Source organism: Paralichthys olivaceus, chromosome 9 (assembly GCF_024713975.1).
Source record: "Paralichthys olivaceus isolate ysfri-2021 chromosome 9, ASM2471397v2, whole genome shotgun sequence".
NCBI lineage: Eukaryota > Metazoa > Chordata > Actinopteri > Pleuronectiformes > Paralichthyidae > Paralichthys > Paralichthys olivaceus.
Genome location: NC_091101.1, coordinates 20,872,261 through 20,894,541, shown reverse-complemented (window position 1 = coordinate 20,894,541; position 22,281 = coordinate 20,872,261). Strand labels below are relative to the sequence as shown.

General features: G+C 36.5%; 2 protein-coding genes across 4 annotated transcripts; one reads left to right on the top strand and one right to left on the bottom strand.

Annotated features, from left to right (window-relative positions):
- Positions 1–1,602: 1,602 nt before the first annotated feature.
- On the top strand, positions 1,603–14,881 carry LOC138411519 (uncharacterized). Its single transcript, XM_069532079.1, has 16 exons — positions 1,603–2,147; positions 2,281–2,613; positions 2,763–3,119; positions 3,282–3,404; positions 3,520–3,578; positions 4,455–4,526; positions 7,651–8,062; positions 8,266–8,622; positions 8,785–8,907; positions 9,023–9,081; positions 9,944–13,038; positions 13,165–13,473; positions 13,562–13,885; positions 14,049–14,177; positions 14,272–14,327; positions 14,404–14,881. The coding sequence occupies exons 1-11, from the start codon at positions 2,102–2,104 to the stop codon at positions 10,067–10,069; spliced, it is 2,067 nt and encodes a 688-aa protein (XP_069388180.1). The 5' UTR covers positions 1,603–2,101; the 3' UTR covers positions 10,070–13,038; positions 13,165–13,473; positions 13,562–13,885; positions 14,049–14,177; positions 14,272–14,327; positions 14,404–14,881.
- Positions 14,882–15,338: 457 nt separating this feature from the next.
- Positions 15,339–21,096, bottom strand: LOC109626367 (uncharacterized). Of its 3 annotated transcripts, XM_020082253.2 has the most exons (7): positions 20,971–21,096; positions 18,769–20,875; positions 18,275–18,619; positions 17,816–18,169; positions 17,071–17,202; positions 16,466–16,521; positions 15,339–15,684 (listed from the first exon to the last, which is right to left on the bottom strand). In XM_020082253.2, the coding sequence occupies exons 2-7, from the start codon at positions 18,809–18,811 to the stop codon at positions 15,529–15,531; spliced, it is 1,086 nt and encodes a 361-aa protein (XP_019937812.2). In that variant the 5' UTR covers positions 18,812–20,875; positions 20,971–21,096; the 3' UTR covers positions 15,339–15,528. The 3 variants fall into 3 exon arrangements, with proteins under 3 accessions (XP_019937812.2, XP_069388258.1, XP_069388259.1); XM_069532157.1 differs by lacking the exon at positions 20,971–21,096 and having other exon boundaries at positions 17,071–17,184; positions 18,769–18,959; XM_069532158.1 differs by lacking the exon at positions 20,971–21,096 and having other exon boundaries at positions 18,765–18,858.
- Between the last annotated feature and the right edge of the window lie 1,185 nt (positions 21,097–22,281).

The following is a 22,281-nucleotide window of genomic DNA, read 5'->3' as shown; positions in this document are numbered from 1 at the left end:
ATGAGAGGATGTGATGGCCCTTCGTTTGAAAACAGCCACAATAATGCTGAAGTTTCCATGCATCATTTGTACGTCAGGGGTGACAATGAATGCGGGTTTGTGTGCAACTCTTTGTGTGTCCGATGCCGCATGAACACAAAAACAAGACGGGAACTAAAGGAGACAAAATACATGACAATATTAACTGCAGGGCTTTTGTTTTAAATGACATCTGACAGTTGGTACACCTGAGTCCAGCTTTGTCAATATATCATTGGTTTAACAGTAACCTCCAGATTATTATGCATCAAAAATAACACTTGTCATATTGAGAACAACTTCCGTGTCAAACTAATTCTTTTAAAGCATTGAGATAGCAGAACATGTGTCATAAATATTGCAGTAGTTTGTTTTTTCCAATTTATATTTTATTTGTTTTTAACATGTAGCATGTAACAAACATGCTTGAATGGGTATTCAGATGATAAATATAATATTATCTGTGGATGTGTTTCTGAGATACTGTGGTGGTGGTGCTCTGCTTGTGTCTTACAGCAGCCTGTAAAGAGTACAGAAGTTGGTTGTGGTCACACCATCTAACTTCTGTATTCTTTGATATGCTGTGTGGGAGGGTCATCACTGATGGAGGAGTATCTCAGTCGTCTCTTACAGCATTTCACCCTGTCAAAGAGCTGAATAGAGATGTATATTTTTTTTATTCACACTAGTTTGTAAGACTGTATTTTTTGATTTGAGGACGCACAATCTTACACAGTAGTTATAAATTGCATTGGAATGCTTCAGGTGTATGTATTTATTATCTATTGTATTCTTTATGCCTTAACTTCTTAATATCCTATTTAATCAAAAATATTATTCCAAAAGTTATGTATTATCCCTGAATGTGGGTACATTTTGAAATGGCCTGTGCTACATCCTCCTACACCTGTAGAGTTGACCAGTTTGTAAATGTTGGAAAATGAAAGTAATTACTCTAAACTCAAAAATGGTGCATTACAGAAACAGATTACAAGACTTCAATATGCATTTAAATGATGTTTAGAGAACATGTGAAGAAATGGTGACGACCAAAGCATCAACTTCTTAATAAGGAAGTTGAAAAGTATTAACGGAATTAACCGACATGAGCAAGATTAAGATTGTTAGAGGTTATAAATGTTGGTTTCTTGCCCAGCTCTACTACAAGTGAGATGAATAACACTCCATCTTGCAACTGCTATAATGTTAACAGATGTTAGTGTCATCTGCACGCTAAAAATAACATTGAGCATTTGAAATCAGCATCACTGGAAATCAGTGTGGCAGGATGTCTTAAAGCTTCTTTTGACTTGTGACTTGTATTAAACCAAATCATGTTGACATGTAACTAAAACAAACTAGAATGGCAGGTTGCAGATACCTCCGCTTGAATTCAAGTAAGCTGCACCAAAGTGTACACACTCATAAATATCAGTCCCTTAAGTAGACCTGGTTTTTAAAAATCAAGATCTCTGCATTATTCTTGGAGAAATTCTCAAAAATCTAAAAATATCTTATTTTACATACATTGACTTCTTCCTTGAGCCATATCTCACCCTACCCTCGATTAGTTAAGGTCATCCTTCTGACAGCACAGAAAACATAACCTGCTTGACATAGGTCATCTTTTTTACTGTTTCTGGAAACCGGTCTAGAAATCTCTTTCAATATAATAGTTCAAAAGTGAATTAAATTGCATGGTAAACACAAATCTAGCTGCATTTCTCATAATGTGTTGTTAATTATGTTAAGGTATAGTCTCTTATACTTGACCCCATGTAATGTGAGGGAGGTTATTATATTTGGATGTATTTTTAACGGTGGTGGTTTTGTGTTTTCTTCACTTTACATTATGTCGTGTTTACTCTGGGTGTCTTTTTTAGAAACATGAAACGTGAGGTTGGTGTTGGTTGTTGTTTCATGTGTTTAGGACGGAAAGATGGCAGATATTATTTCCACTGAAAATGAGAGGCCAATCAGATCGCTCTCACAATGTTCCCACCCACTTGATATGATTACATGAAGAAAAGCATCCTACATTAGCATCTAATTCAACGACTGTCTGAAGAGGATAAACAGGAAGATGCTGATCTTACTCCAACTGCTGCTGCTGCTGCTCGGAGTGACGCGTAAGTCAATCTCTTGATTTTATTTGGAATATATACGATTTGTTTTAATTGTTGTTCTTGCATCAATTTAGCACAGTACATGTATTAGTCTGTCATCATAATGAATCATTGCTCTGTTACATTTTATTTTTAGGAAGCGCATTAGATCAGATCTTTCAGAAAAAGACTGTTGATGTCGGAGATGAGGTGAAGTTGACGTGCAGCCGCCAGAAGACGAATATCGGACACAGGAATTTATTTTGGTTCAGGCTTGTTTCTGGAAACTTGCCTGAGTTCTTGGGAGGAACACCTTATTTTGATTATGCTGTTGTTAATGAGACTCCTCACTTTACAGTCAAACAAGAGCCTGGAAGCTTTGTTCTGTACATTAATAAAACAGAGCCGAGTGATGCTGGAGTTTACTACTGTATAGAACAAGATGATTTGAACATGAAATTATTGAACGGAACATTTCTGAAAATTAAAGGTAAATGGCACAAACATTTCAATTTAATCTTGTCTCAATATTGTCTTTATGAAGATAGTAAATATCTTCTCAATTCATGTGAATTCATATGAGTTAATGTATTTAACTTTTCATTAAAGCTTGTTAATTTTTCTGTTTGTATTTCCCAGGACCAGAACCTGATATAACTGCAGTCATTGATGTCCCTCCATCTGATACGGTCAGTTCAGGAGACTGGAAGACTCTGCAGTGTTCCGTCCTGTTCAACTCTGACAACCAAGCATGTCCAAAATATCCCAATCTGTACTGGTTCAGAGCTGGATTGGATGGATCTCATCCCCGTCTAGTATATGTTCATGGCAGTAGTGACGATGGATGCAACAGAAGCCTTGAAGCTCACTCACCCCATAAATGTGTCTTCAATTTCTGCAAGACCATTAAATCCTCTGATATTGGGACTTATTACTGTGCTGTGGTCACATGTGGAGAGATTTTATTCGGACATGGAATAAAACTGGACAATGAAGGTAACTGTTTTATTGTTATTATAGCACATTTGTGTGTTTAATTGAGAATCAGTAGAATAAATAATTATCATGTATCACAAATTTGTTACATTTGTTCCTTTTGAATGTAAAAGCTTTTTTCAAATCCTTCTTAACTTTGGTTATTTGGTCCTTGTGTTTCAGCGCTCAACAGGTGGGATGCACAGAAGGCCAATGCAGTTCTGTGTCTTTTAAGTGCTACATTGGCTATAAGTCTGATTGTCATTGTCTTTCTGATCAGGAAGAAAATGTGTGATTGTTGCAAAGGTGATCAAATATTCTCATGATTCAATTAATTTAGCAAAAGATAAATACTCTGAATTACATTACTCCTTTGTGTAAACTGACCTACAACATCTTTTATCTTTATTTTATCATACAGCTGGAGTTTCTTCACAAACAGAGGCTGCAACAGTCAGTGTTAATCTGCAAAGTCAGCAGGTAAGTTATCTGATGAAAAGACAGAAACAATTAATAATAGAGCCCAACCGATGTATTGATATAATATAGGATCCTCTCAGCGACACATCGGTATATGCATTCATGTTTGCAGACATGACAACTTTCATTTGACAGAATAAAACAGACAGAAAAGATGTGCATTTATTAGTATATTTTATTTTTACAAGTACAGCGCCAGCTCGCTTGGCCTGAAGTAAAGCTCCTGAGCCTTATTCAGAATCCTTAGGCATTAGTGAGTCTTCCTCAAACAGCTTTACGTCACACTGTCACTTTTTTATTTTCATGCGTGTCGGACATTATGTGAAGACCTTTTCTTAACCGTCTGGTGCTGAGGGAAGTAAGAAAACTTTGTGTTGATCATACTTGGCTTATCTGCACTTAAGATTTTATAGTTAATGTTTTGCATTATAAGAAAATTAAATTTCCTTTATTTCTGTTCCTGTGTGTGGCTTCTATGAAAGTTTGAATGATTTTCTGTGTTTTTTAATACAATGCATGTCGGCTAGTTCAGAGCTCTTATAATAATAGACACAATCTCAGCTTTTCAAAATAAGAGCTCTGGAATTAAGCTTGATATAAAGCATTGCAGCAACATTTTACTGTGAAAACAAATTGCTAAGAAAGAATTGATTCTATGAAAGTTGTTGCCATGACTGAGCTCAGCTCCCATTGTGGGATAGTCTGTCTGTGTCAGTCTATCCCACACACACACATTAAGGTTAATCTTTAATAATATATTTAATTATATTGGCATTAGCCCCCTAAAATGAATATCAGTCAGGCTGGTTAGTGTAGCATTGGTTTCTTTTCATATGTTATATCTCATCTCTAACATTTCTTCACATGCTTCCCCAGAGACACGAGGACCCATTGGTTTATTCTGTAGCAACCTTCACCAGGAGGAAAGTTGGCAAAACAACAGAAAAAGTCAACTGATGTGAGGGTTTATTAGATTAACCATCCAAACAGTCTTATTAAATGGCTGTTATAATTTATGGCTTGAACATTGTCGAAAATACAGTTATTCATATAAATGTCACATCTGATGTTATTTTTATAGTATTACAAATATTTGTATTAAAACACATTTGTAGCTGTTTTTGGTGACACCCGACAGAACTGTGTATTTTTAATTTCTCAGCATTTTTCAAGGTCAATCATTCTTTTACAATTGAACGATTCAAACTGTCACGCTGTCTTATATGCAAATTAAATCAATAAATAAAATGTATATGTGTGTGTTTATTTTTTTAAATCTTAATGCATAAAATGCACTGTACAATACAAACTGTCTGGACTAATGTAAAACACATGACGGCCCCTTTCACCTAAATCTTACACACATTAGTCCAGACTGGACAAACTAAACACCTTTTGAGTTTTATGACAACCGAAGGCTTCCACAGTTTCTTTTTCATGTTTGGAAGGAGAGGGTGAGATGAGGGGTGTTCAGCTGCAACATGCAACTTCAACACTCAATATCACAAAATTCTACACACTGTACCTTTAAGTAAACTTATTCTAAGGTGTTGCTTTGTCTCCAAAAACCACCTCATTGTGTTTTACCGATGTGACTAAGTACAAGGGAGGAATATATTTTCTTTGCAAGCCAAACATGGTGATGGAGGGCTTGTATGAGAAAGCTGTGTACTGCAACACAGTAGTTTGAGTATCATCATCACTACCATCTGATATCAGACACCAAAGAGAAGCAGTTGCACCCAGAGGTTAGTGTCATGTGTGCTCTGTAGTTAAGTGTGGCCCAGAAGGATCTTATGAAACTGCTGAGGTGCTGTTCAAAAAAAAAAGATTTTATAAAGCGTGGTGCAGCCCAGCTTCCTGAGATCAAAACAGTGATGAGAGGATGTGATGGCCCTTCGTTTGAAAACAGCCACAATAATGCTGAAGTTTCCATGCATCATTTGTACGTCAGGGGTGACAATGAATGCGGGTTTGTGTGCAACTCTTTGTGTGTCCGATGCCGCATGAACACAAAAACAAGACGGGAACTAAAGGAGACAAAATACATGACAATGTTAACTGCAGGGCTTTTGTTTTAAATGACATCTGACAGTTGGTACACCTGAGTCCAGCTTTGTCAATATATCATTGTTTTATCAGTAACCTCCAGATTATTATGTATCAAAAATAACACTTGTCATATTGAGAACAACTTCCGTGTCAAACTAATTCTTTTAAAGCATTGAGATAGCAGAACATGTGTCATAAATATTGCAGTAGTTTGTTTTTTCCAATTTATATTTTATTTGTTTTTAACATGTAGCATGTAACAAACATGCTTGAATGGGTATTCAGATGATAAATATAATATTATCTGTGGATGTGTTTCTGAGATACTGTGGTGGTGGTGCTCTGCTTGTGTCTTACAGCAGCCTGTAAAGAGTACAGAAGTTGGTTGTGGTCACACCATCTAACTTCTGTATTCTTTGATATGCTGTGTGGGAGGGTCATCACTGATGGAGGAGTATCTCAGTCGTCTCTTACAGCATTTCACCCTGTCAAAGAGCTGAATAGAGATGTATATTTTTTTATTCACACTAGTTTGTAAGACTGTGTTTTTTGATTTGAGGACGCACAATCTTACACTGTAGTTATAAATTGTATTGGAATGCTTCAGGTGTATGTATTTATTATCTATTGTATTCTTTATGCCTTAACTTCTTAATATCCTATTAGATCAAAAATATTATTCCAAAAGTTATGTATTATCCCAGAATGTGGGTACATTTTGAAATGGCCTGTGCTACATCCTCCTACACCTGTGGAGTTGACCAGTTTGTAAATGTTGGAAAATGAAAGTGATTACTCTAAACTCAAAAATGGTGCATTACAGAAACAGATTACAAGACTTCAATATGCATTTAAATGATGTTTAGAGAAAATGTGAAGAAATGGTGACGACCAAAGCATCAACTTCTTAATAAGGAAGTTGAAAAGTATCAACGGAATTAACCAACATGAGCAAGATTACGTTTGTTAGAGGTTATAAATGTTGGTTTCTTGCCCAGCTCTACTACAAGTGAGATGAATAACACTCCATCTTGCAACTGCTATAATGTTAACAGATGTTAGTGTCATCTGCATGCTAAAAATAACATTGAGCATTTGAAATCAGCATCACTGGAAATCAGTGTGGCAGGATGTCTTAAAGCTTCTTTTGATTTGATTGTGACTTGTATTAAACCAAATCATGTTGACATGTAACTAAAACAAACTAGAATGGCAGGTTGCAGATACCTCCGCTTGAATTCAAGTAAGCTGCACCAAAGTGTACACACTGATAAATATCAGTCCCTTAAGTAGACCTGGTTTTTAAAAATCAAGATCTCTGCACTATTTTGGAGAAGTTCTCAAAAATCTAAAAATATCTTATTTTACATACATTGACTTCTTCCTTGAGCCATATCTCACCCTACCCTTGATTAGTTAAGGTCATCCTTCTGACAGCAAAGAAAACATAACCTGCTTGACATAGGTCGTCTTTTTTACTGTTTCTGGAAACCGGTCTAGAATTTTCTTTCAATATAATAGTTCAAAAGTGAATTAAATTGCATGGTAAACACAAATCTAGCTGAATTTCTCATAATGTGTTGTTAATTATGTTAAGGAATAGTCTCTTATACTTGACCCCATGTAATGTGAGGGAGGTTATTATATTTGGATGTATTTTTAACGGTGGTGGTTTTGTGTTTTCTTCACTTTACATTATGTCGTGTTTACTCTGGGTGTCATTTTTAGAAACATGAAATGTGAGGTTGGTGTTGGTTGTTGTTTCATGTGTTTAGGACGGAAAGATGGCAGATATTATTTCCACTGAAAATGAGAGGCCAATCAGATCGCTCTCACAATGTTCCCACCCACTTGATATGATTACATGAAGGAAAGCATCCTACATTAGCATCTAATTCAACGACTGTCTGAAGAGGATAAACAGGAAGATGCTGATCTTACTCCAACTGCTGCTGCTTGGAGTGACGCGTAAGTCAATCTCTTGATTTTATTTGGAATATACGGTTTGTTTTAATTGTTGTTCTTGCATCAATTTAGCACAGTACATGTATTAGTCTGTCATCATAATGAATCATTGCTCTGTTACATTTTATTTTTAGGAAGCGCATTAGATCAGATCTTTCAGACAAAGACTGTTGATGTCGGAGATGAGGTGAAGTTGACGTGCAGCCGCCAGGAGACGAATATCGGAGACAGGAATTTATTTTGGTTCCGGCTTGTTTCTGGAAACTTGCCTGAGTTCTTGGGAGGAACATTTTCTTTTGATTACGCTGGTGTTAATGAGACTCCTCACTTTACAGTCAAACAAGAGCCTGGAAGCTTTGTTCTGTACATTAATAAAACAGAGCCGAGTGATGCTGGAGTTTACTACTGCATACAACAAGATGATTTGAACATGAAATTATTGAACGGAACATTTCTGAAAATTAAAGGTAAATGGCACAAACATTTCACATCCTTTAAAATGTTTCAATTGCTTTGCAAACACTAAGCGCAATTTTTAAGCAATTTAATCTTGTCTCAATATTGTCTTTATGAAGATAGTAAATATCTTCTCAATTCATGTGAATTCATATGAGTTAATGTATTTAACTTTTCATTAAAGCTTGTTAATTTTTGTGTTTGTATTTCCCAGGACCAGAACCTGATATAACTGCAGTCATTGATGTCCCTCCATCTGATACGGTCAGTTCAGGAGACTGGAAGACTCTGCAGTGTTCCGTCCTGTCCAACTCTGACAACCAAGCATGTCCAAAATATCCCAATCTGTACTGGTTCAGAGCTGGATTGGATGGATCTCATCCCCGTCTAGTATATGTTCATGGCAATAGTGACGATGGATGCAACAGAAGCCTTGAAGCTCACTCACCCCATAAATGTGTCTTCAATTTCTGCAAGACCATTAAATCCTCTGATTTTGGGACTTATTACTGTGCTGTGGTCACATGTGGAGAGATTTTATTCGGACATGGAATAAAACTGGACAATGAAGGTAACTGTTTAATTGTTATTATAGCACATTTGTGTGTTTAATTGAGAATCAGTAGAATAAATAACTATCATGTATCACACATTTGTTACATTTGTTCCTTTTGAATGTAAAAGTTTTTTTCAAATCCTTCTTAACTTTGGTTATTTGGTCCTTGTGTTTCAGCGCTCAACATGTGGGATGCACAGAAGGCCAATGCAGTTCTGTGTCTTTTAAGTGCTGCATTGGCTATAAGTCTGATTGTCATTGTCTTTCTGATCAGGAAGAAAATGTGTGATTGTTGCAAAGGTGATCAAATATTCTCAAGATTAAATGAATGTAGCAAAAGATAAATACTCTGAATTACATTACTCCTTTGTGTAAACTGACCTACAACATCTTTTATCTTTATTTTATCATACAGCTGGAGTTTCTTCACAAACAGAGGCTGCAACAGTCAGTGGTAATCTGCAAAGTCAGCAGGTAAGTTATCTGATGAAAAGACAGAAACAATTAATAATAGAGCCCAACCGATGTATTGATATAATATATGATCCTCTCAGCGACACATCGGTATCTGCATTCATGTTTGCAGACATGACAACTTTCATTTGACAGAATAAAACAGACAGAAAAGATGTGCATTTATTAGTATATTTTATTTTTACAAGTACAGCGCCAGCTCGCTTGGCCTGAAGTAAAGCTCCTGAGCCTTATTCAGAATCCTTAGGCATTAGTGAGTCTTCCTCAAACAGCTTTACGTCACATTGTCACTTTTTTATTTTCATGCGTGTCGGACATTATGTGAAGACCTTTTCTTAACTGTCTGGTGCTGAGGGAAGTAAGAAAACTTTGTGTTGATCATACTTGGCTTATCTGCATTTAAGATTTTATAGTTTATGTTTTGCGTTATAAGAAAATTAAATTTCCTTGATTTCTGTTCCTGTGTGTGGCTTCTATGAAAGTGTGTTTTTTAATACAATGCATGTCGACTAGTTCAGAGGTCTTATAATAATAGACACATTCTCAGCTTTTCAAAATAAGAGCTCTGGAATTGAGCTTAATATAAAGCATTGCAGCAACATTTTACTATGAAAACAAAGTGCTAAGAAAGAATTGATTCTATGAAAGTTGTTGCCATGACTGAGCTCAGCTCCCATTGTGGGATAGTCTGTCTGTGTCAGTCTATCCCACACACACACATTAAGGTTAATCTTTAATAATATATTTAATTATATTGGCATTAGCCCCCTAAAATGAATATCAGTCAGGCTAGTTAGTGTAGCATTGGTTTATTTTCATATGTTATATCTCGTCTGTAACATTTCTTCACATGCTTCCCCAGAGACACGAGGACCCATTGGTTTATTCTGCACCAACCTTCACCAGGAGGAAAGTTGGCAAAACAACAGGGAGAGGAAATGTAAAAACTGCAGGAGACGTAGTTTACTCTGATGTCAGGGTTTATTAGATTAACCATCCAAACAGTCTTATTAAATGGCTGTTATAATTTATGGCTTGAACATTGTCGAAAATACAGTTATTCATATAAATGTCACATGTGATGTTATTTTTATAGTATTACAAATATTTGTATTAAAACACATTTGTAGCTGTTTTTGGTGACACCCGACAGAACTGTGTATTTTTAATTTCTCAGCATTTTTCAAGGTCAATCATTCTTTTACGATTGAACGATTCAAACTGTCACGCTGTCTTATATGCAAATTAAATCAATAAATAAAATGTATATGTGTGTGTTTATTTTTTTAAATCTTAATGCATAAAATGCACTGTACAAAACAAACTGTCTGGACTAATGAAAACACATGACGGCTCCTTTCACCTAAATCTTACACACATTAGTCCAGACTGGACAAACTAAACACCTTTTGAGTTTTTATGACAACCGAAGGCTTCCACAGTTTCTTTTTCATGTTTGGAAGGAGAGGGTGAGGTGAGGGGTGTTCAGCTGCAACATGCAACTTCAACACTCAATATCACAAAATTCTACACACTGTACCTTTAAGTAAACTTATTCTAAGGTGTCGCTTTGTCTCCAAAAACCACCTCATTGTGTTTTACTGATGTGACTAAGTACAAGGGAGGAATATATTTTCTTTGCAAGCCAAACATGGTGATGGAGGGCTGGTATGAGAAAGCTGTGTACTGCAACACAGTAGTTTGAGTATCATCATCACTACCATCTGATATCAGACACCAAAGAGAAGCAGTTGCACCCAGAGGTTAGTGTCATGTGTGCTCTGTAGTTAAGTGTGGCCCAGAAGGATCTTATGAAACTGCTGAAGTGCTATTAAAAAAAAATATATATAAAGCATGGTGCAGCCCAGCTTCCTGAGATCAAAACAGTGATGAGAGGATGTGATGGCCCTTAGTTTGAAAACAGCCACAATAATGCTGAAGTTTCCATGCATCATTTGTACGTCAGGGGTGACAATGAATGCGGGTTTGTGTGCAACTCTTTGTGTGTCAGATGCAGCATGAACACAAAACAAGACGGGAACTAAAGGAGACAAAATACATGACAATATTAACTGCAGGGCTTTTGTTTTAAATGACATCTGACAGTTGGTACACCTGAGTCCAGCTTTGTCAATATATCATTGTTTTAACAGTAACCTCCAGATTATTATGCATCAAAAATAACACTTGTCATATTGAGAACAACTTTTGTGTCAAACTAATTCTTTTGAAGCATTGAGATAGCAGAACATGTGTCATAAATATTGCAGTAGTTTGTTTTGTCCAATTTATATTTTATTTGTTTTTAACATGTAGCATTTAACAAACATGCTTGAATGGGTATTCAGATGATAAATATAATATTAATAAAGGCTAAACAGAAAAACAATAGACAAAACAGTACACAATAATAAGAGCTAAAATTAATAAGGAAAAGAAGTAGAAGTAGAAGTTTGTCATTGCAACATATAATCAGAGCACATCTAATCAGGCTAGGCAAAATGCACTTCTTAGCTGTAGTTGATATTATGTCAATCCTCTTAGCAGACATGGGGTCTCGCATCCTGTCCAAATCTTAACCAATGCGATACTATATTGGTAAAATGTCCAGAGGAATCTCCAGGACTCTAACGGTCAGATCATCATTCCAAAAGTGTTTTAGTTTTCTACATTCCTAGAAAATATGGATGATTGACCCTTAACTTGTTTGACATTGGTGACATCTAGAAGATGAATTAGGATCTATCTTGAATAAATGTATAGTTTTCGTTCAATTATTTTATCACAACATTTTGACACAAGTTCCCACTGAGCATCACTAAAGTCACATCCCAGATTTTCCCACCTTTTTGATGGTCGGCCCATTTTGGGTCCGTCACATTAAAGAAATGAAACCAGCCCAACTGGCCCAGTCAACAATCGACATGTTGCCTCGCAACAAGATGTAACAGTCCACTCCCACTCTGTCTGCTGTGTGGGCCTTGCTGATGTGTTTTAGTACAACTGAATCACCAGGGTTGGCTTGTCATCATCGATGACATTTGGATCAGTTGGCCCCTGTTTCATTTACGGTGGCTCGTCTGACTTTCTGAATTACTGCCACAAATACCTACATATATTTTTAAATACAGCAAGAAAGAAACAATATTTTTATATCAACAATATATCTCATCAGTAGATGTATCAAAAGAGGCCACGCAGCCTCAGCCCCACAGAGGCTGTAAAGGCATTTATTGTTTAATGTTTTGGTTCACTCTCACTTCTCTCATTAGAGTTTCCACTTGCGCCAAGGAACCCTTACTTAACAGCAGACTGACAAATGTCAAGTTTGTGAACATAGTGAAGCATTTAGGAACAAGAGTTCTTATCATATGTAGATCGTGGGAACCAGAAATGAGTGAATAATTGACTTAAATTTACAAGATCACCAAAACCAACTTAATTAATACTAATGTTACTCCATATATCTGATAGAAGTAAGTAACTGTTTGCAAACACATTGGTGTTAATAGTAAGAGGGGGTAACCTGTCAACCATGTGAATTTAACTGAGCTACAGATGCTGTCTAAGGGGTTTCATTTTTTGAGAAGAGACATTGGCCTTTATATCTACAGATATATCACAACCTATAGATTTTTCTTGGTATCAAACTCCTATGAAATAATCTTGTTTCTGTTCCAAACAGAGACTGTTGAACTGATTTGTAGATGAAAAGTTTCAGCTAAAGAAACCCACCAACAAACAAAAAACACAAATAGCTAATGGAAAGATGTTTCATATTATTTCCACTGTGGTCATACATTAAAAGCCAATCAGAATGCTCAGATTTGTTTCCTCCCACTTGATATGATTGCTTTCAGATGCATCACTGGGTGATGCTCTGATTTTATCTAGTCTCGTGGAATAACCAGAAAATGTTGAACATATTTTATTTCCTGCTGGTGCTCAGAGTGGGACGTAAGTACATGTAGAAAGGTCTGATTTACTCCAAATTCAAAGTATTGTCTTTATTTTGCAGCAATTTAAAATATGGCTTGTATACATATAGATTTATATACCTGCTCTGTTTTACTGTCTTTTCAGGATGCATAGACAAGCAGAGCATTGAAACAATGACTGTTCGTATTGGAGAGGATTTTAACCTGACGTGTATCCGAGAGTCTATGGGAACCTTGTTGTGGATCAGGGTTGTTTCCGGAATGTTTCCTGAAGTTTTAGGAAGAACAAACAGCTTGGAGACTTTTGGGCGTCGTTTTACAGTCAGAAAAGAACCGGGAACATTTGTTCTGCGTGTCACAGATGCAAAGCCAACAGATACAGCAGTTTACTATTGTATGAAAATGCACTTACAAAACTTGACATTTTTAAAAGGAACAGACCTGAAGGTTCAAGGTAAATACAGCCCAAAGAAATTCAGATATATTTGTTTTGTTTTTTTTTAAATGTTTTAATAGTTTTTTAAAAATTTTTTATTTACCAGGAACTGGTGATATCTCTTCAGTTCCTACATTTCCTGCTCATCCCGAACACTCTGTGCATCTTCAGTGCTCGGTCCTCTCTGACACTGTGAACAAAAAATGTCCAGAGGAAATGTGTATGGGCTGTTTCAGAGATGGATCACGTAGTTTTAATTATACTCGAGGGGACGGTGTTCATGAATATGAAGAGAATCCTGAGAAACTCTCAACAGTGAAATGCAGCTACTTGAAGAACATCAGCTCCTCTGATGCTGGGGCTTGTTGCTGTGCTTTGGTCACATGCGGAGAGAGATTTTCTGGAAACGGATCAAAACTCAACACTGAAGGTAATTGCATCATATTTCTTTGTGATTGGGACTTGAGCATATTAGGTTAAGTCATTTTTGTCCCTTATTAACATTGTAACAGCTCATCACAACTGATGAAATACTTTTAATTACACTTCTACTATTAGTAATTTTAATGTTTGCCCTTTTTCATTTATGTCAGCAGTTAAAACTTGGAATTTGCAGAAGGATAAGGTCGTTATTTTCCTGTTATGTGCTGCTTTGGCTATTTGCCTGGTTTTTATAGCCATTCTCATTTTATCAATCAAGAATATCAGGAAGAAGCCTCACGGTCAGTCACGGCATTCACACTTTGATTGATTGAAACTGTTTTTGACAAAGGTTGATTCTCACTAACGTCTTTTTTTTGTTCTTTTATAATACAGCTTCAGTTGCTTTGCAAACAAATGCAATGGCCACTGATTATCTGGAAGGTCTGCCGGTAAGATATATACAGTAAAGTAGAGATTTAAATACTAACATCTGGTATCTCACGTTTTTCTGTAATGTTTCCCCAGACAGATGAGGACTCATTAGTTTATTCTACAGCAAACTTCAGGAAAAATAGCAAAGCAAGGGCAAGAGATCCACAAACAGCTGAAGAAGAGAGCATCTACTCAGATGTCAAATGTCAAATGTCAGATGTTCATTATGTGTGAAAATGCAAACCTAATTTGACCCTTCCATTAAATAGAAAGTGAATCATAATACAAGGTAACTGGTCAGGTTTGTATTTATGCTGTAGGAATCAAATACTGTATATCAAATAAATTCATTCATGGTAGAGTTTTCATCGAAATTGTGAACTCTGTGTCTTTTTGTACCTTCACAGTATTACATATGTTAATGTACAGTGTATTTATATATCTATTTTATTCTGTCAACTTCTTCCATGACTCACATCTACCTGTAATGCAGTGACAGGAAATGGTGGGTGTGTAGATGTGTTGGCATAAATGAACAAATGAACTATTAAAGTAACAATTCAGAACATAATCATGCTACATGACTTTTTTTCATTTTATAAAAAGGTAGTCTAAAAATCTGATATGTGTGGTGTGTACAAACCACATCAGAGGGATGATGTCATGTCAGCACATTAAGCACGTGTGTGCCGCTGGTATTGTCTCATAGAAGGTTCCAGTAATATAAGTTCAACTTAGGTGTGAACTTATGACCTTTCCACGTACTCTTCCTAATGTTGAGCTCAGCCACAGAGATCAGACGATTTAAATGACAGTGTTTGTCCACAAAGAATCCAAAATTCATTCTTAGAAGCCTGTGCACTTTATTCTGAGTGATGACTGCAGCAAAGGTAGTTTTGCTGAGAATTCTGGTCTCTCCAAGCATCAAACTTTATTGGATTCTTCATTAAATAGTTAATTAATTAGCATTTCATGTGATATAAAGAGTGTAGAACATGAATTTTCTCTTTAATGAAAACAGTTCCAGAAATGATTCATATTTTATTTGGATTTCGAGAAGTTACTTACAATCAATTTGACAAGTGATGATATTAAAATGAGTGCTCTCTCCAACCTTAAACAACCTTAAAACTATTGGATAATTCTATTACCAAAAACATTACTGCAAAAATCATTTAATTGATTAATTCATACACGCATCATTTATTATACATCATTTCATATGTCATCATCATCATCATCTAAATGAGTTGCACTTTTTCGGATGCTAGAGTATGTACAGTCCTCTGGAAAATTCCTGTTACTGTTCAATCTTGTAGATTTTCTCGAGTTGAAACCCAGCGCGACATAGTGCACTGCGTTTGCTTCACCATCCTGCAAACAATATGATGGAAGGTTAGAAGTAAGACCTGTAATACAACAACCAAGTAATTATTTGACACATGTATATATATTTGGTTTCCAGCATGGTACAAAGGATCAGGAGTGAGGGTGAAAACACAGAATATGGCCTCTGTGAACTCAGCCACCTTCTAGCAGATCTATCGAACTACAGATCCAAATAGGTGCTTTGTATATTGGTGGTGGTATTGATGGTCAGCTAATAAAGTTTGACTCTGATCTCAACTTTTCTGCTTGGTTGCAAATAGGCAGATGTAAATGCTCACATTGGCTATGCAGCAACAATAAAAACGTTCATATTGCCCCTGTAAGGTTTGTTTCTGTTATTGTAGCAGCATCATCAATGAGGAAACACTATCGTGACAGAATGATGTTTATAGACAGTTAAAGAAGCTTTGGAGGAACCATAACACAGTGGATGTTTTACTTGTAATTGAATAAGGAAATGTGGTGAATGAACTATTCTTTATTTCCAACAGAATATCTGACCTTACAGTATATTACTCACTTGTAATGACTACATCTCAAACATTTTAGTGCTTAGACACTCACACCGAAGGTTTGGGAGAGGTTGTAGTCTGGTTTGACACAGAGGAGGTCATCTGTGTTTATTTACATTGAACCAAAATCAAATCTCTAAACTAAACCAAAATAATTTCAATGCCTTAACGTCTGTGGTTGCAGACATGTCCTTTGTACGTCCACCATTCACCATTATGTCTCAACATGCACTTGATATTTAGATTTAATTTACCACATCATTTGGTTGATCCTCAGCTGATCCATCATGATAGGAAGCAGTCACTGCTCCTGTTTATAAAGGCAACATAATAATAAAGTGTCTTGAGAACTTGTTTCAAAAGTTATACAGTATTAATGCCAGTAGATGTCGCCCTAGCACAAGCATCTTGGACAAACCTAAATGTTTTCTCTTTCACACCTCCACCCCCTCCCTCCAGGTTCACACATCTGTCTATACAGATCATATAGTTTATACAGGAAGCCCAGAGAAATAACATTACCCTTTACACAAAGGAACAATAGACTGTGTGTAAAGATGCATGTGACAGCTCCCTAAAAATGAATGTGATGAATTCATTTTCAAATTTTTTTCAAAAAATGAATGCGATGACTGATGCTTCAGTCAGTAAATGTGTGTTTAAAACTTTTTTGTGAACTCAAATGCTGCTCATTCTCAGATGGCAGCTTCTTGAACATGAAGCTATTCATGTTAAAAACATTAACTTCATTATTACATCTCAAACCATGTTGAAGCTATAACAAAAACTGGCAGTGGCTTTAAGAGAACAAAAATTGCAAATGCTTACTTAATAATCCATATGCACATAATGAACCTACCATTGCAATGTTCACAAACATGCTTTTTCTTTATGCAGAGCGTTAGAGCAGCAATCACAATGATACAGCAGATCATCAGTGTCCCAAGCACAATAACGAATAGATGTTCTTGTCCTGGAATGAGAAAAAATCCTAGAAACATTTCATTACACTAAGTTTACTCTTTGTATCTCTCTCTCATTATTATTACTACTGACTGGAGCTGCTATGACTGGTCACACTTGATAACACAATATTTTCATTATAACAACGAGTTTAAATACGACAGTTACAACACGGTTCCTGGTTTCTCCTCCCATTCCAAGTGTTGGCTCGTTGTAGGAACTGTTGGGTTTGTCTATAATATTGGAAAGTTCTTAGTTCTTACTATGTAAAGTGCTTAAAGATAATTGGTGTTGTGATTTGGCACTATACAAATAATAACATTTAATTGGGGCCTCAACAAAATAAATAGCACCAGAGGAAATTGAGAGGGAAATACACACACGCACAAGCAAATAAAAAACGGAGAAATGTTTTGAGGCAAAGTGAAGGCCAACCCCACCCAAAACAGGATTGTTTCCATTATAATTCCAACTCAATGAGCCTGTAAACTGTATAAACTTATCCAATAGCACTCTAAACAATTATCGAGAAGATGTAGCTGTATGGAGGAGAAGAACGTTTTCACCACAGTGCGCAGAAACTAACAGAACAATTCAAACTTATGGGTGAATTGTGATATCTTTAAAACTTTAAAACATACCGGTTCTTATCTCCACTTTGGTTCCTTCACCAAACAGGATCTCTCCACATGTGACCACAGCGCAGTGGTAGGTCCCAGCATCAGAGGAGTTCTGTATGGTCTTGGACAGACTGTAGACGCAGCTCTTCTGCTCTTGTTCATCACTCCTGCTGCTCTGAGTGTAAATGATGCCAGACTGAGATTGTCCTGATCCAGCTCTGAACCAGTGAACTCTGTGTTCACCTGGACACTGGACGCTGTTTTCTTTGTGCTTGGAAAGAAGTGAACACTGGAGAGTCGTAGAGTGTCCTGGCTGGACTGACGCAGTCTCCGGACTTTGTTTGACATATATGTGTGTCTGCAGATTTTTATGATCTGTGCGAATCACAAAATTAAAAGAAAAAAATGGAAAGGAACTAGAATTAATTGAGTATTGAGGACATCATAGCAAACAAAGACACTGAAATTAACATACTTTACCTTTCACTGCCACAATTGTGCCATTAATGAAAGTCATTATAAATGCCTCCCCTGCTTGACAGATGTATGTTGCTTCATCGTCTTTGCTTAAATTTCTTATGGTAAGCCTATACTCTTCACCCACTTTCATGACTGTGAATCTCGGGTTGTCAAATTGTCCTTTAAGCTGTATTTTTCCAGAACTTCCTTGAGCAAGTATTTGGACCATGTATCCATAATTAAGCTTATACCAGTAAAACAACCAGGACCCGTTATCAGAAATGGGACATGTCAGAGTCAAATTATCACCAAGCTTAGCCACAGTCAAAGGGATCTGCTGAGGAACCTCTGCAGTCTGAAGCAGAGCTAAAGAACAGAGATAAACAGCGAGTTATACGACAGGACAAGAAAAAAACATTTAAAAATTAGATTTTTTACAATTAATTATAACAATCTATTGTGTTTTGCCATATTTCCACCCCATCAGTGGATAAAAACTACATTTACATACTTACAAACTGTGGCAAGAAGAACCAAAGCTACTAGCCCTTCGGTCATTGTCGTGCTGAAGTGGTCTATGTTTGCTTAACTGATGTCATCCCACTCAAATGGAAGATTTTGACACAGAGGACAACAAGGTGGAAATCATAGCCATCAATGATTGGCTGATTCAGGCCAAAACACTTCCTGTGAAATTTTGGTTATTCTTTTCCACTGAGAGATAGGCTGACACACATACTTTCTCTCGCTAATGTGTGTGTGTATATATATATATATATATATATAGTTTCAACAACTTAAACATGACAACTCTAAATTATAACAACACTGAATTATATACACTTTTATATATACTATAGTTGAAAACTACATATTTGAAGTGTATGTTTTTGTCATGATGCATTTGTTTTGCAAAGCACATAATTTGAATTCATTTTAGATATAACTTAAAACTGTAGATAGAAAGTTTTAGCTTTTATTCATTTATTGCTATCAACAATTATAACATATATAATAATTTTTGATGCATAACAATGATTTCTAAATGTATATTGGTGCAAAAGTTTAACACATTTGCATTATTGTGTTTCACTTTACGATAATGTTTAAACAATTTTTTCAGGGTTAAAAAATCTAGAGCTGCTTAGGTTAAGTGCTACTTAAGTATCTTTTTGAGGTACAGTACTAGTATTAGCGTTATTTCATGTTATTTGATTACCTTATTTTTATATATCTATATTTTCCACTACTTTTCACGTTATCTATTTTCTCATTCAATTTTGCTTGCATTCAATTTTTCGTGCAAAACAATTGATGGACCATCTTCAGTCTGTAACAGGATCCAACAACATTTAAAACAACATTCTGACTTTATGCAAGGAGAAAAAGACAGAGGCAATAATATTTGTGCTGGAGCATTTACACTGAGACTCATCTGCCGAAGACGCAGGAAGCCTTTCTGAGGTGTGAAGTGTCGATGCCTGAAATACAGTTGTACAGTTTACAGTATTTTAAAATAGTTTCAAAAACATTAATGCAAGTCATAATTAGAATTAATTCCTATCAAAGTATTTTGTAGGGTAACACATTTTCATGTCCTGAATACAGAGTGGGCCTTTTATTTGTATTCATGGTTCAACTGACGGAAATATTGGTCCCTCTCAAAGCTTGTTTTTATCAGTAAAATAGCAGAAGATCTGTGGGACAAATTGACACAAAATGTGTTTATTCATGTTACCTAGATGATGATTCCTGACTGTGGTGATCATCAGACTTCCCTTAAGCACCACCATCAGACTGACATTTGTTAGTCTTGTAGACTCCTTACTCTTCACACCCAAAATCACATTATGTAGCCAACTTTGTGCTTTGAGGATAAAAGCTCACTGTGTACATGTCCGTTGCTGGGCCTTACCACTTGAAAGTAGATGTGTCATCTCATCTCAGCACTAAAACAAAAGTAGGACACTATACAGTATATGTACAGGTGGGCTCAATTATCACATTTCATGCCTGCTTTTCTCTGAAAAAGTGTTTACTCTCAATTCTCTCAGTTTTAAATTACCCCAAATTATTATTTTACAGTTTTTCCCATTTCAGTAGATAAATGTAAGTCGATGAATGAATTTGTGGGGAGGCACCTTCAACACGCCGTCAGTTGAGTGAATTGCTGAGTTGAGTTTATTGAGTGGTAGAGTATTGATACCCGACCTGAGCCCACCAGGACCCATCTGGACACAATAGTTCAGGCCCTGTTCGGACATAAATTTTATAAATGATATTCAGGTTAATGTTGGGGGTCCCTGGGCTGGGCCAGGAAAAACCCTGGGTCCTGCTCCATCAGCCACTGGAGTCTTTCAAAGTCCACTGCAAATAGAGTTTATTCTGTTCTATCATTCTGTTTATTCTGTTCCCCCTCGGACTCTACTTCTGGTACATAACGGGTTCTCAATGCGTTCTCAGTCTTCTGGATTGAGATGGTACAGTACCTCTGGTACAGCACATAAGAGACGGCGCCTCACAGCCCATGCTACGCAGACTTTGCCCTGAGAGACAGTTCCTCTGGGACACACCTCAGGGACTTTCAGAATGTCTCAGGGCTTTCAGCCAAGCAGATACTACCTTTAAATCAGTCAACAGAGAAATGCAGAGTTTCAGCTCTACAGTGCAGTTATGTTTTCAGCACTTAAAGTAAAAATGAAAGACAAAAGTCTTACTTTTTGGTATCACAGCACTGTGGTGTTTGCTTCTCAATGCCTGTGGGAAAAAAAATTTGCTGCAGTATAGCTGAACTGTGATGTAAGCTGCGGTTGGCTACTGCTCTGCCTCTGACAGACCACCACACATCATCTTATGCATCAACAGGATACGTAACTAGGTACAAGAGGCCTCCACAGGCTAAATTAAGCAACACTGGTCTGTTTTGAGGTCAGCTTTCCTGGATGTGTGCTTGTAAAAAAAAGAAACAGACATGCTTTAACCAAGTTCTTGAATCTGTTTTCACGATCTGCTATTGTCAAACATTTTCACCACATACATGTATGTGAGTTTGTAAGTGTGAAAGTGTGTGTTTGGGAAAGCATCAACCAAAACTCTGTATATTATTGAACTTACTTTACATAGGTCACATACACAGACAATAAAACTGATCATCTCAGTTTGTGTCATGAATCTTTACCAGTCCCCCTGATTTTGTTTATTTCCCAGTCAAACACTATAGTGGCTCAACGTGTAATTTAAAGTAAAATGTATTTAAAGGGAAGCATGTTTGCAGATCTGTTGGCCTGAGCTATTGAACAACCGTACCCTGCAGCAACAAACATTCTGGCGCCACCTGGTGGTAGGCTTCTCCTTTTGCTGGGGTTGGACTACAAGATGTTTGTCTGTTAAAATGGTCACTCTGTCAGATTAGCCTGAAACCTCTACATCAGAGGGCCACTCCACTGGTTGCATAAAGATGTCTGAATCCCGCCTCCTCCAACTTAATGGATGGGACATTTACCATTAAAGAGTTGGAAAAAATTATTCTGAAAGAGAATTTGTCATTTTAGGTCGTTCTTATCACTCTGATATATATTTAGAATATTTCCTTATTTGAAAGTGAAACGTCATGGTTTGACGTATCAACGGGACTTTGCTACCACGGCTCCCTCCCCTTAATTGCTAATGTGCAGATGTTGCAGAAGATGTCGGCATTCATATCCAGGGTATTTAATTTCTGCATCGTGGGGGGGAGTGGAGAAATAACGTCCATTTATATAAACAGTCGATGATTTCACCTATATACAATTATATTAGAATACTGAAAACTAGCAAGTTACAAAAGTTTAGGCTTAGATTTGTGAACTTGAACTTTTGACGATAAACGCTCATCCTTGACAGAGTGCATTGTGTAAACACCTAAATAATGAATGTACTCTTTCTTGGTTGGCAATGGGAGAAAAACCTGCTTTTTACAAGATCGAGCTGAGTTGTGAATGAATAGCAGAGTGTTTCTCAACAAGTGGTCACCATGAGTGCTCAGCAAA